Source organism: Arachis hypogaea, chromosome 15 (genome assembly GCF_003086295.3).
Source record: "Arachis hypogaea cultivar Tifrunner chromosome 15, arahy.Tifrunner.gnm2.J5K5, whole genome shotgun sequence".
Classification (NCBI taxonomy): domain Eukaryota; kingdom Viridiplantae; phylum Streptophyta; class Magnoliopsida; order Fabales; family Fabaceae; genus Arachis; species Arachis hypogaea.
The window spans coordinates 153692943-153705531 of NC_092050.1; the positions used below are offsets into that span (position 1 = coordinate 153692943).

At 33.9% G+C, this 12589-nt stretch overlaps 3 protein-coding genes, 1 long non-coding RNA gene and 1 other non-coding gene across 6 annotated transcripts; 1 reads left to right on the forward strand and 4 right to left on the reverse strand.

The window, feature by feature from the left end:
* Positions 1-525: 525 nt before the first annotated feature.
* LOC112751472 (uncharacterized) lies at positions 526-2501 on the forward strand. Its single transcript, XM_025800623.2, has 3 exons — positions 526-1034; positions 1536-1884; positions 2005-2501. Exons 1-3 carry the CDS (start codon positions 666-668, stop codon positions 2187-2189), a joined length of 903 nt encoding a protein of 300 aa, XP_025656408.1. The 5' UTR covers positions 526-665; the 3' UTR covers positions 2190-2501.
* Positions 2502-2711: 210 nt separating this feature from the next.
* LOC112751471 (pentatricopeptide repeat-containing protein At4g21065-like) lies at positions 2712-4133 on the reverse strand. Its single transcript, XM_025800622.2, has one exon. It carries the CDS (start codon positions 4131-4133, stop codon positions 2712-2714), a length of 1422 nt encoding a protein of 473 aa, XP_025656407.1.
* An 846-nt stretch (positions 4134-4979) lies between these two features.
* LOC112751473 (uncharacterized) lies at positions 4980-9036 on the reverse strand. Of its 2 annotated transcripts, none has more exons than XM_025800625.3 (7): positions 8892-9036; positions 7935-8001; positions 7364-7488; positions 6839-6981; positions 5880-6030; positions 5643-5799; positions 4980-5536 (listed from the first exon to the last, which is right to left on the reverse strand). In XM_025800625.3, exons 2-7 carry the CDS (start codon positions 7945-7947, stop codon positions 5442-5444), a joined length of 684 nt encoding a protein of 227 aa, XP_025656410.1. In that variant the 5' UTR covers positions 7948-8001; positions 8892-9036; the 3' UTR covers positions 4980-5441. The 2 variants fall into 2 exon arrangements, with proteins under 2 accessions (XP_025656410.1, XP_072074057.1); XM_072217956.1 differs by having other exon boundaries at positions 8697-8903.
* Positions 9037-10602: 1566 nt separating this feature from the next.
* On the reverse strand, positions 10603-12322 carry LOC140179271 (uncharacterized). Its single transcript, XR_011872848.1, has 2 exons — positions 11739-12322; positions 10603-10764 (listed from the first exon to the last, which is right to left on the reverse strand). It is a non-coding gene; the product is annotated as an uncharacterized lncRNA (long non-coding RNA).
* TRNAF-GAA (transfer RNA phenylalanine (anticodon GAA)) lies at positions 12275-12347 on the reverse strand. The gene has a single exon. It is a non-coding gene; the product is annotated as a tRNA-Phe (tRNA).
* Positions 12348-12589: the final 242 nt, after the last annotated feature.

Below are 12589 nucleotides of genomic sequence, written 5' to 3' on the forward strand. Positions count from 1 at the left end.
AATCGGGATCTTAGGGATTACTATGAGTAATTGCGTGAATCTCAGGGACGACTATGGGTATTTACTCTTGACGCTCACACACAACGCAGAACAATTTCGTGTGTATATACCGACCAAGTTCGTGTGCTTACAACAATTTCATAACGTGAACAATATATATATATATATATATTTTAATTCGATGATAATAAAAAAAATAAAATTAAATATTTTCGATAATTAAATTATGGATGGCTCTGATACCATTTATTGGAATAAATTAATTTTAATAATTCAGATTATCCATATTGAATCACCAAAATATATCATAATGCGAAAGCGGACCTTTATTTATAAAAGTCAGAAATTGATGGAAGGATTTGGATCTTGTGGTTCCTTCGATTTTCCTCAACCAAAGCCTTCTGTATTTCTAGGTGGTTGAACGACAACTCTTTTGATGAAAAAAGAGCAACAAAGGGGACTTTGGTATATTGGAAACCAAAACCCTAAAAGTCTATTTATATTTGAGCATGACACTTAATATATGTATTGCACTCATACAAATTAAAAAATTAAAATAATTTCCTAACATTAATAACAGGGGAGACAGCATCTGATATTGTTTTTTCTTAGCCACCATAGAACTCTGTATAGATAAGAGGAATTAGATTTTCAAGGTTCTTGCAATGAAGGTTCTCAATCCTTGCACTCTTGTTCTTATGAACTCCATTGCTGTTCCTTCTCGTTCTCTTCCTTTCATAAAGTCCTTCAGAGCTTCTTCAAAATCATTCCCACCATTGACATGCTTCTGCAGCATCAATAACAGTAACAGTTCAGAGTCAGAAGAGAAGAGGGTTTCTCTGACTGGGATTGTGAACGAGCAAGTTGAGGAGCTTCTGAGCAAAGAAGAGAACAAGTCAATACTTGATGGCTTGGAGAAGGCTTCTCTGAGGGTTGACATGGCCAAGAAACAACTTGCCATCATTGAAGAACAAGAACTTGCTGCTAAGAAGTTCAGGGATTATGTCAACAAGCTTGAAAGACAAGCTTCTGAGGTATATAACTATATACTATATCATATCACATCATATTGAATCCCATGTGCTATGTTATACCCTTTTCAAATGCGTTGAAATCATTGCTATCTTAGCAAGTCATAAAGGGCAGGGTTCTAAATTGTGGTTGCGGTTGTTGTGATTATGAGGGTATTACAAGTGTTGTGATGCACATTGTGGCCTTCAATTTTTTGTGATTGCAATTTGAATTTGGGTTAGTTGTTTAAATGAATTGGAACCACAATTTAAAACCGGTTTGTAGATGCTTCGCCATGACTTTGTGATCAAAAGATTTCAGCCAACAGGGGAGGGAGACAGTATATCTTTCCATGAAAAATGTAGAGATGTATTCTTAATGAATTCCTTTTTATTGAAATTACAATTCAGATTATTGCTTGTGGTTAAAAGTACATTGAAGCATTTCTAGTGCTTTTGAAATTTTTTTATAGGTTGGTTCATACCAAGTCTATGCTGATACAAATTGAATCACTGTAATGTAAGATTGCAGAATGTCAAAGAGAAATATCTGAAGCAAAAGCCCTGGTTGAGGAAGCAGAACGCGCACTCTTAGTAAGCGAGAGTGGAGCTGAAGATGGCGAAGAAATTGACCGGGACAAAGAGAGATTGGAGTCAGTAAAAGCAGCATCCATTGCTGCCCTTGTTGGCACCCTTTCAGGGCTCCCCATATGCCTCACTCAGGTCACAGACACTACTCAGCTGCTTCTCCCTTTGGCTATCAACTTCATCAGCTGCATACTGTTTGGAGTAACCTTTCGATACGCAGTAAGGAGAAACTTGGATGACGTTAATCTTAAAACAGGGGTAGCCGCTGCTTTCGGTGTTGTTAAAGGTAATCAGTCATACTTGAGGTTGAATTAGTAAGAATTTCATGACTTCATCAACTCACATAAAAGTTTGTACATCATCTTCTCTTCTTTTGTTGAAATAAAGTAACAAACTTGTGATACAGGTCTTGCAACCCTGGGTGGTGGACCAGTTCTTGAACTGAACCTTGACAGCTTCTTATCACATGCCCTAGATGGAACCATTTATGTAGCTGAGAGTTTTTTCATTTTTGTCTGTGCTGCTGTTGCTCTAGATTACTGTTTCAAGACAAGGCTTTTGAGCCCTTTTCCAATTGATAGATCCATTTAGTAACAAGTCCAGTTTTAGACATCAAACTGACATCAACTAACTAACTACCTATGCAAAAAGCCCTTCTCTATGTAGGTCACTTGCCATTAGGCTGTCACATTAGACTAATCCGATTTTTAAGTGCTAGTTGAAGAAGAGAAGTAATATGGTTATATCTTTTGGGCTTTGCACTACGAACTTGTGTTGTTGCAGTAGTCAAGTTACTGCAATTGATGACAACCACACCCTTTGTAAATTTCGGTTAAGCTAATGAATATGTTGTTATACTGTGACACTTCTATCATAATATGATCATTTCCCATTTAAGAGTTATTGCTTTTATTCTGACTTTGTTGGTTTTGATAACTTTGTATTCAAGGAGGGAAAGAAACCCTTCAAACTACATTTTTTAAGTGAAGACCTGTTTCATATGACATTAGTCATTAGCTTTGGCTGACTTTTATACAGAGAACTTCAAAAAATTATGACAAGGTCTTCAAAAGCTACATGAATTAAGCATACAGGAGGAACTATGTACAACAGTTAGGATAATCTTTCAAGGGTCACTTTCTCTAACCCTGTTCCAGGAATGCCAATTAAGCTGTTACCGGGCTCTGGTTTTTGAACCCGCCTTTCCTGCATTGATTTTCTCTCTCTGCTCATTTCATTCCATTGACCCCTGCTTGCATACATGCTTGCAAGAAGAACATAATCACTGCTATGATCTGCTTTCAGTTCCAACAGATGGCTCCTTACCTTTTTACCAAGTAGAATGTTCCCATGAACTCGACAAGCCGCCAATAACGTCCTCCACACGACAGCATCACACTCCATTGGCATGCTCTTTATTAATCTATATGCTTCTTCAACTAAACCAGCACGACCCAAAAGGTCTACCATGCAACCATAGTGCTTCATCGTCGGTTGGATGTTATATTCTCTGTTCATAACATCAAAATACCTCCTCCCTTCCTCAACCATTCCTCCATGGCTACAAGCACACAACACTCCCAAGAGCGTAAGCTCATCTGGCCTCACTGCATTCTGCTCCAACATTCTTGCAAACAATGCCAACGCCTCTCGTCCATCGCCATGCGTTGCAAGCCCAAAGATCATGACATTCCACGAAACAACACTCTTCCTTCTCATCCTCCAGAACGTCTCGCACGCTTCCTCCACCACCCCACACTTAGCATACATATCAATAAGCGAATTCGAAACCTCTGTAACCTCATCAAGACCTGTTTCTTGGACAAAATCATGAACCCTCCTACCAAAATCCAGCATTCCAATAGCACCACATGCAGAGAGCGTCACCACCAAAGTCGCATCATTAGGCTGCACCCCAGCATCCACCATCCTTGTGAACAACTCCAAAGCTTCCTTATACTTCCCACAATGCACATGACAATCTATAACACAGTTCCAAGTCACCAAATCCGGATCCTTCATTTCATCAAACACCTTGCGTGCAGTTTCATCCTCCCTCAACATACCATACATGTGCATGAGGGAGTTCCCAACGTAAGCATGAGTTTCAAAACCAAGCTTGACTACATTACAGTGCAGTTGCTTCCCCAAAATAATGGGTCCGAATGAAGCAACAATTTTGAGCAAGAACGAGAACGTAAAAGTATCCGCTAGTGCTGTTTTCTCTCTCAGCATTCTGCGATAGAAATCGAAGGCCTTTTGAGGTTGTAGGGCGTTACCAAACCCCCTGATCGTGGTGTTCCAAATGAATGTATCTGGGTTATGGACCTTGTTGAAAACAGAGACAGCATAGTTCATGTGCTTGTGAAGTGAACAGAAGAGAATGATTTGTCCTAGGACGATGTTGTCATGGTGAAAACCAGTGTGAAAAACGTGGGCTTGAACCTGCTTAATGTGCTTAATGGTGGAACATCGCTTAAAAAAGGTTATGAGCGTTTGTTGAGCCTTATAAAAGGCCAAGTCTTTAGGACTCATTAGATAATGAACCCTTCTGTGTTCCCCAATTGCACTTTCTAAGATGAAGCTATCAGTTTCAAATATCAACGCGATATAGCATCAACACTGAAACTCATTATAATTATGTCATGATTCTTGTTATTGGATCCTTTTTTCTTTCTTTCCAGTTAAAATTTAAATTTAGTTAGAACTTATTTACCAACGGGAGTGGATTCTCTCCGCTGAAAAAAAAATTGACAATGAAAAGAAATTGAATGGTGTTAACTGTTTAATCTCATCCTTGATTGCTCTCTTTCATATTTATTTTTGGTTTCACTTATAAAATTAATGGTAAGAGATCACATTTTATTCCAAGTGTTTAAAAAAATTTAGAGAATCTATTTCCTTTAAAAACTATTTGATATGAGAAAAAAGTTCTAATTCTTTAAGAAAAGAATCCATTGACTTTTAATTTTTGAATTTAAAATCATTTTTATATGAATTAATTTTTTTTATAATTTTATCCTTCACAAAATTATTTTGTTAATTGTAAATAAACATATTTTTGACATTTGACATATTAAGTTTGAAAAGTGTGAAAATTGATTTAGAAATCAAATTCTTTTTAGTTTAATTTACAAAAAAAAATTAAAATTAAAATTATCAAAAATTTAAATAATTCATTTTTTATTTTTTTTAAAATAAAATATTTTCAACTCTTGAACCAATTCTAATTTCTAATATTCCAAATATATTCTAGGAGAAGATTCACCCTAACAAGCAGCAAATTATTTCTCCCAGTTGGAATCTAATTCGATGTAGGTAGTGTTTCATTTTTGGTTAGATATATTCTATGCGATGTGATTGGAATGCTCTATGCTTGGATTACTACTAACATTGGTTATGTATAAAAAATCAATGGATAAAAGTATGGTGCCAAAGCCAACATCCAGCTTTTAACATAAATGGACCTGGCATGAAGAAAGAGGCAATTCAATTCTCACAACCCAAGAACATAATTTACCCCATGACCAACCAAAAAAAAAACATAATTTACCCAAAAAGTAAAGTTGAATGTTGCCAAGTTCATCTTCAAACTTTTTAAATTATATGAATCATCTACTGAAATCTACCTCCGAGTATGAGAAAAACAGATGTTGTTATAGTGACAAAATCGACATTGACAAGTAATAAGACACTGATGCACACACTTATTGGACAAATTACAGGACAGCTCTCATCAATTTTAGATAATAAGGGTATGCCGAAGGGTCTTGTCCCAACTTCCAATGTTGAAACAGGTTGAAGAATCCCATGACTATTTGAATGGAATCGAACCAAAATTTTTCACATGAAATCATAATCGTCCAAAGCCTCATATCGATCACTGCTAGCAAAATCATCATCCGGTTTTTCAACAATAAGCTGTTTTTTCTTGCCACCTGCAGACAATAGACATAACAAAAGCTTTAAAGTTGCTCAAAACAAAGACAAAAACCAGCACAAACATAAAAAAAGCGCTTCTTTCAATCTCCTCAAAGAAATTACCTTTCTTTTTTCCAGCATTGGCTTCTTTCTCTGCTTTTATCTTCTCATTTGCAATGGCAGTAACTGAAGATGCAATGTCTTTTGCATCGGCTCCTTTCAATTGAACCATAGATAGTCTCATTACAGCCTTCAGCAAACCAATATAATGATAGCTTTTCTGCATTCATCAATGAAATCATTAGAATGCCATTTCAACAAATATAGAATACAGAGGGGAAGAAGAAGTTTCAAAGTCACCTCAAAAGCACGAAGCCTGTGTGAGATAAGCTCTGCATACTCCGAGAAATCACTCTCTGACTTGGGTATGAAAGTATCAAGGTTTTTCTCATCTTTTCCCCCACCACCAAACAATTCTTTGGTACTCTTATAATCTGCTTCTTCAACCAGTCTGTTGTAGAGTTTAGAGTTAGATGAGAAACATAGGCAATCCAGCAAAAGGTATTTTATCACTATCATGACTTAAAATCAAATTTAATTGGAATGATGCATCAGACAAAAATATATATCTCGTTACACCCAACACTGATTTAAACCATAAATCAGGAGTAAGCTTTTAAGAGTTTTTTCCATGATCATTAAGTTCAAAGGCTCTAGCAGCAGTGTGGAAAAGGTTGTTCCATGGAAGTGTGGTGTGCCTACTTACTGAACTTCTGCATTTGATTTAAAAGGAACATCCTTAATCTTGCTCTGGAGTATTATTGGTTCCTTGGCCTATATATAGTACTCACCTCATAGATTAAGGTGAATCATTTTTGTGGATTACAATAGGTACTGTAGTGCTCATATCCATTACAGTATTTGTTAGGAAGATTACTGATCGTAAAGTGCAAACTTTTTACTTCCATACTAGGATCATTCATTACCTACCCCTTTAACAATCTCTTTTATCTTCTATGGATAGTTCTAATCAAAAAGTAAAAGACAAATCTTCATCACGTAAGAAGTAAGCACCACAGTCAAAGTACACTTTAAAAATCACCGCACTAAGTGTGTCCTATAATGAAACCAAACTAGATCTAGCTCTAATAGAATGTTCATTGTACTAGACTTGCAATGAGCACTTGCTCACAACTACATCTTCCTAACCGGCAAACCTAAACTTGCTACCTGCATTTTGTATGGTATTTACAGCTGTTAACCAAAACAATACTTCCAAAAGACACGCAAGGTAAACTAATTTAATTTAAGAGAAATACCTTTGTTGTCTAAGTTTTTCAGCCACAGGATCCAACGGTTCTTCCTTTACTGGTTCTACACTCTTTCCCTTCTTTTCAGCAGCTTTTTCAGATTTTTTAGGAGCCTTTTCGGTTGTTTTAGGGGCAGGTGCCGGTGCTGGTGCCTGCCAATATAATGCAAAGAATACACAAATTTAATAACAAAGGAGCAAATCCTAAAAGATTGTAATTATAAGAAACGGAGCATCACTTCATAAAAAGCAATCATGACACTCAAGTACAATATTTTATAAAACTGAAATTGAAAATCTAATAGCAAAAAGTTAAAACAAATAAATCTTATTATGTTAATATTAATATAATATATTTTACTAAAAAGCTATTAGAAATATAGACATCTGGTAATCTGCATCATGCAAAGGATGAAAAGAAAAAATGTGGTTTTGATTGCATTTAAGTATTTAAAAGGCCATGCACTGTATAAGTTACACAAGCACACAACCATATTCATGTGTAATTAAGCAACATTATTTTAAATGTTCATACCGGAGCAGGCTCATCTTCATCCTCCCATGATTCCTTTACATCATTTTCATCCACATCTTCATCATCCCATTTACTTTTAGTCACTTCCTTTTTGTTAAGGTCAATAGGTGCAATTTGCTCATCCTCTAAAACAAATACACAAAATTGGTCAAATAAACAACAAAACAAAATAAAATAGGATAACATGTAATACTTGAATTGAATGATTATTTATTACAGTAGATTTAATAGCACTTAGATTAGCACTGCTTTTAACCACACAATTTGGGAACACAATTGATCAATAATGAAAATTTCAGTTAAAAAGGATAAAAGAAAGTGTGAGATTTTACTTTTTAATGTATCTTATTATTTAAGTTCTGCCATTTTAAAAATTCCATCTATTAGCAACAAATAAAAATTAAGATTAAGATAAGTTCGTTCAGCTTCAAGTGAGGTTAAGGTTCACCATACATGTGGACATTTTTTTTTCTTTCCAATAAAGTACATTTTTAACCAATTAAGATAAAAAAAAAAATCAAACAAAAACTATAAGCAACAGCTGAAGAAAAAACCATAATCAGAATCTTACCCCAATCGTCCATTTTGCTGTGTGCACTTCTTTGACAAAATAGAATAACAAAATAGCAGCTGATCAACTGCATAAATACGCATGAACAAACTTATTAGTCAGATATCTGAAACAAAAACAAGAGTCAATAAGAAACACCTCCTCAAACTAAAACCAATCAGGCAGATACGGAGTAAGTGATACAGGGTCATAATTCTACAAAAGCTGGCAGCCAAAAGTTTTTTCATGATTTCAAAATCATATTTTGAGGAAACAAACATAGAGGAAACATCATTATTGAACTATTCTAGATTTTACTAAGCTTGCTCTCTTCCCCCTTGTAAACCACCAACCCCCACCCCCCCCCCCCAAAAAAGAAAACAACAACTATACAAGAAAGAACCAAAACAATTACAATGATTCTAAAATATAGAGTGAAAAAAAGAGTAGAAATTCTATACTGCTATTGCTTCCTAGCTGATTCCTCAACAAACAAACAAGCTCGCATTCTCAATGGATAACATAGAAGTTTGGAACAATCAAATAAACTAATGACCTTAATTACAGAGGTAGCTAGCTAATCAGGGTTCTAGCAACCAGGAGGAAAAAAGAGGAATTTTTCTAGCATTGAAGTTCAATTCAATACAAACACACCAACCAAAACACGTATAACAGGCAAAAACCCCTATCCAATTCAATATAAACACTCCAAGCAAAACCCATATCCCAATTCATGAAGAAGAAAAATTCCCCCTTTAGAAATTAAGCATCTTGGAGAATTACAGCTTCTCCTAATTTGCGAGCACAAAGATCCGATCCATATTACAAGGAATCCCAACAAAACTACTTTTTGTTAGTTTTTTCTTTCCCAATGGGCACCAGTACAGAGACACTAGTTGGAATCGATTGAAGAAGTGAATTAAACGGAAGAGAAAATCGAATAGGTAAAACATAGAAAGCAAGAAGAAAAGGAATTACTTGGTGAGCTACGACGGCAGAAGCGTTGATCGGAGAGAGTGATGATGTGAAAGAGAGAGAAAGCGAGATTAGGGCACAATTGGTTTTGAGTGTGTTTGAGAATCTCTATTTTACTTTTGAGAGGGGTTTATTATCTTTAGTTTTCGTGCATCTATTTAGTATTTATAAATATACACCTTCAAAATAAATTATCTTCAAAATAAATAAATTAAAAGCTATCATATCTAATTTTATCTTCTTTTTTTTTTTTTTACAGTTATCATATCTAATTTTATCTTGATTGCATTTAGATATTTATATTATTTGGTTTTTCTTTCTTTCTTTATTTATTTTTAATTTTTGTTGTGGTTTTTCTATTTTGTTTGAATTGGAGTTGAACCTTCCAAGTGAAAATCAACACATTTTACCCTTCTAAAATATCCTGTACCATTTAATAACAAAAATTTGGGGAAATCTTTTTTTTATTATTATTTTTGGTATTAAAAAACGAGAAAATGCTCTCAAGAGACTAATATTTTGCTTAGATATTAAGAAATGTCACTATTTATGAACCCAAAAAAAAAAAAATATATATCACTATCCATGTAAAGATAATAACTACCATCAAAACAACATTAGCTAATATCTCTATATAAAGATTATTCTAATTACTTTTATGTAAATAGTCACTTTAAAAAGTTTTATTTTAGATAAAAAATAAATTGAATCCAAAAAAAAAATCCATTGGAATAAGTTTTTTTTTTTTGAATTGGTTTTTCTGAGTAAAAAGGTAATTTTTTTCAAAAATAAAATACTTCTATTAGGTTTAACCATATTTATATGTATTTTTTAAAAAAGAATACTTTTTTTGAAAAACAAATTATTTACTTTTTTAAAAAGTCAATAATATCTTATAAAGAAAAATAAAAGTAAAAGAAGTTTTGATACTTGATTTAAAAAAAAAAAAACTATCCAAATATATCTATTTAAAAGAAGATATTTAAAAAAAATGAAAAAATATCTACTTTTCAAAAGTCAATCCAAATTAATCCTAACTACCTCTAAAATAAGGAAAGTAATTTCTATATAAAAATATAAATAAAATCGTAGTAAAATATCATCTCAAAAGCATTTATCTGAAGTCGTGTTTAATTGGAGTGAAAATATTGATGATTTTTCTTTTTATAAAAGTAAAAGTATTCGTGAATAAACTCTATGCACGCATTTAGATATAAAACTTATTGATAAAAATTCTTACAAAAAAATATTTTTAATAAAATTATCAAAGTAGAAGTTCTTCTCGACTTCCTAATCTTAAATTTTTTTTTTTTAGTACAGGGAAACAAACATGATCCAAATCACATGACTTATTCAATATATTTCAATGACTTAACCTAATCATACTTATCAGCTGAATCATGAATTATTCAACCAAATTATCATCAATAATTCTTATCGATATATTAGTATAGAAGGAGAAAAGAAAAGAGAGTATAGACGGAGGAAAGTAAGCATAGCCTCCCAATAATTATATTTTTCTATAATAATACCAGATATTATATTTTATTTTACTTAATAATAAAATAAGATAAAAAAAGGAACAAAACTTTGGATTCGTTTTAGCTAGTCAATTCATTATTATTTGCATGCCTTTTCACTTCATCCGTTAGTTAACTTAAATCGCCGCTTACTAATGACGAAAAGTCTAAAATGTCTAAGTAACATAAATAAATTATTATAATGATTACTATATTCCATTCATTTATTAATCAATTCTACTAAAATTCCAAACAACATTGAAATGGAAATTCCCTAGTTTATTCCACTATTAATATGCGGGTTTGTCAACGTCTTTAGTCAATTTAAGTCCTCTCCAATGCAGAAAATCGGGAACCTAGCAGTAAAAGAAAAACATAATGTAAAAGAAGAGTCACATAAAATATTTGAAAGCAAAAAATTTGGCAGTGATATGCACCAATTCAACCCAAACATAGTTCAAAGCATTGTATTGTTTCTTCTTTTGTAGCTCCTCAGAATTACCTTCTTCAACATAAACTTTTCAGAAATTGGAACGAAAGAATTAGGAAGTTTTATGGCATATAAATGATTCATCATTGGAGCTTCTGGCCAGAGTCAATCAATTCCATTCAAATGGCAAAAGCACAACATTTTGAAGTGACTGAAAACTTGTTTCCATCTAAAAAATCTCAAAGGCAAAGACATTTCCTCTCATTTACCAAAAAAAGTCAACTTAAAAAAAAAGCTAATTATAAAAATTAATAAATCAAGATCTATAACAAATGCCATAATAATGAAGAACACCTGTGACATATATCCTGGCAGGGCATGCAAATACCATCATGAACAGAAGAATATGTGCACATTAATAATTCAGGATCAAACAAAAAGTAATATAATAGTTTACAAAACAATTGGAACATCTCACACTCTACAAATCATTCAGTCACATAAGATCATCAAGGTTCCATTCATAAAGCTAGCACAGCTGAAACAGCTAGCTTATGAGTAATGACAGATGATAATGCAGCTAGCATAGCACCATTGACAGGTAAGCATACTCTCCAGTTCAAACACAACAGAAGGTGATAAACAAAACCACCAATTCAGACACATTAACCATCACACACATAAACACAAACACATGGTGCTCAAAAGAAGCCCCAGTTCCAAGGAATGGTAAGTATCAACTAAGCTTATTCTGTTAAGCTTTCACTCCAATTATTGATTTAATGAACAATAAGTTATTACATCTAACACTAAAGCCTCGAGCTTTGATTATATCAATAGCCTAAATTTAAATGGGTTAGCATAAAAGAGGGACAAGATTCAAACTTTGGGCACTCACACCTTCAAAAGCTTGGAACTTTCGCATTATTTGGCGCCGGTGGTTTCCTGGGGTGTCTTGGCGACGATGGAGATAGCGTGCAACCCTGATTGGAGCTCGTCGGCGAGGAGGTCGTACACCATACGGTGTCGTTTGACGAGGCTCTGCCCATCGAATTTTGGGGAAACGATCTTCACGTTGAAATGAGTCTCGTTATCGGAGTTTCCTTTAACGGCGGCGTGTCCGGCGTGCTGATACGACACGTCGTCTACCTCCAGAACAGTGGCTTCTAGCGCCGTTTGCAGCTTCGATTTTATTCTGTTGGCCCTTGAAAGTACCACGCTGGCTCCCCGAGAAGCCATGGAAAGGAGAAAAAGGTTTTGAATCTGGGGTTTTGCGGGCACCGTAGATGTCGCAATTTGAATATGGAGGATCGAATTGGATAAAGAATTAATTAAAACGGAAGAACCTAACGAAAGAGTAGGTGGTGCAAGGTGCAAGTCTACGGAAAAGGAAAACCCTAATCCGAAAATGCAGAAAACAAATGAGAAAGAAAAAATGCGGTGAGCGTGGATCGAACACGCGACCTTCAGATCTTCAGTCTGACGCTCTCCCAACTGAGCTATCCCCGCAATTTAATACATATTTAATGTACTAATATAACATAGCTTAATATTCCTGTTATAAAGTTTAGTTTATTCTTCAATTCTTTTGTTTACTTTCATTTCATACTTTTATCATTCATATCAATTTTGTCCTAAATTTTGTTTAATTGTATTTTTCTTTCTCAAATCACTTATCGTATAATTTTTATATTATTATCTATTCTATTATATAAAAAGGGAGCTACTCAAACGAAGATATTAAAAATATT